Below are 1,700 nucleotides of genomic sequence, written 5' to 3'. Positions count from 1 at the left end.
GGAATTTGGAGTCAAATTGACTTTCCATTCCTGGGAAGAAGAGGAAAGACATAGCAGGATCTGTCAAGAGACTGCTGAAATCCAAACGGATATCAAGACGCATACAGGAGAGAGTGCTGGGCTCTCTACAGTTTGCTTCGATAACAGATCCAGTGCTAAGAGCACAGCTAAAGGATGCATCAGGAGTCTGGAGGAAATACACATCAAACGCGCGCGAGATCTAATAAGACCTCTACCGACTCGACTGCGAATGCTTCTCAAGCCGTGGTCCAATGCCAAGACACTGAAGAAATCAATACTTCTTCAACGTCCTCCCCCGTCGGTATCTATCCACAGAGACGCTTCAAAGGAAGGCTGGGGAGGTCACTCTCCTCAAAAGAGAGTCCAAGGAGCTTGGTCCAATCTTTTCAAGTCATTTCACAGTACTTCGGACTTTAAAGAAAGTATCTCCTCGTCACTTGACCCACATAAGACTGGTTCTAGACAGCAAGGTGATAGTGCGATGCCTGAATCGACAAGGGTCGAAGTCACCTCAAATCAACCAAGTGATGTTGGCCAGTTTTCGTTTGGCAGAAATGAAGAAATGTCACCTGTCAGCAGTTCACATTCGAGGGTTCCGCAATATGACAGCGGAAGCTCTATCCAGGTTTACACCAATAGAGTCAGAATGGTCCCTAGACGAAGGATCGTTCTCCTTCATCTCGAGTCAAGTCCCGGAGCCTCAGATAGACCTCTTTACGACGAAAGACAACAAGAAAATACATCGTTATGTGTCCCCATACGAGGATCCGCTAGCGGAGGCTGTGGACGCTATGTCCCTAGACTGGAACAGATGGTCCAGTATTTATCTGTTCCCTCCGCACAACCTCCTTTTGAAGGTCCTTGACAAACTGAAATCCTTCAAAGGGAAGGCGGCAATAGTGGCCCACAAATGGCCAAATAGCGTGTGGTTCCCTCTGGCATTGGAACTACAACTTATATTTGTACCGTTACCTGATCCATCCATGTCTCAGAGAGTACAAAAGTCGACTGTCTTCGCTTCATCACAGAAAACCAGGAACCTACATCTCATGATTTTCTCTCCTTAGTGAGGAGGAAAGGGTGAGCAGCCGACACAATACTATTATTAACTGAATCTATTTCCAGACCCAGTGTTTCTTACCATGAACAAGCTACCCACCATCAGGTGGGGTCCCTAAAGAATCTGCCCTCTGAAGGAAGATGTATCTCTATGTCCAGTGGAGTGCCTGAAGGTCTATCTTCATAGAACTTCAGACTTTATGGGAGGACAGCTGTTCAGAGGAGAAACCTCGGCCTCAAAGTTTTCTATAACCAAGGGCGAAACTCACCTGTGTTATTCGCAAAACGGGTCCTGACAGTACACCCTCTAGTCATGATCCGAGATGAGTTGCTTCTTCCATAACATTTCTTTATTTATATGGACCTTGAACATCTTTGTCGTACACTGGCCATTGGTCATCCAATGTGTTCTTTATGCACTATGCGAAGCAAGTGGAGCAACTCAAGTAGTCTGTGGTAGCAGCAGGTACAATCCTTTAACCTTCTGTTTAAAATCTGCGCGGAACAGTGGGATTAATTTGGGACGATTAATTAAGAGGGTGGGTTTGTAGTCACTGTATGTACTACACACTGAGCGATAGGCCACAAAAGTGTCCTTACGAACTGTTCCATTGACGTTG

At 46.0% G+C, this 1,700-nt stretch overlaps 1 protein-coding gene across 1 annotated transcript in view; it reads left to right on the top strand.

Moving 5' to 3' along the window:
- Positions 1-250: 250 nt before the first annotated feature.
- LOC137638486 (micronuclear linker histone polyprotein-like) overlaps positions 251-1,700 on the top strand; it is a 42,507-nt gene continuing 41,057 nt past the window's right edge. The window contains exon 1 of the mRNA XM_068370619.1: positions 251-646. Coding sequence (XP_068226720.1) covers positions 251-646 — 396 coding nt within the window. The remainder of the gene's footprint in view (positions 647-1,700) is intronic.

Source organism: Palaemon carinicauda, chromosome 1 (genome assembly GCF_036898095.1).
Source record: "Palaemon carinicauda isolate YSFRI2023 chromosome 1, ASM3689809v2, whole genome shotgun sequence".
NCBI classification, from domain to species: domain Eukaryota; kingdom Metazoa; phylum Arthropoda; class Malacostraca; order Decapoda; family Palaemonidae; genus Palaemon; species Palaemon carinicauda.
This window is presented reverse-complemented; position numbering and strand designations above follow the sequence as displayed.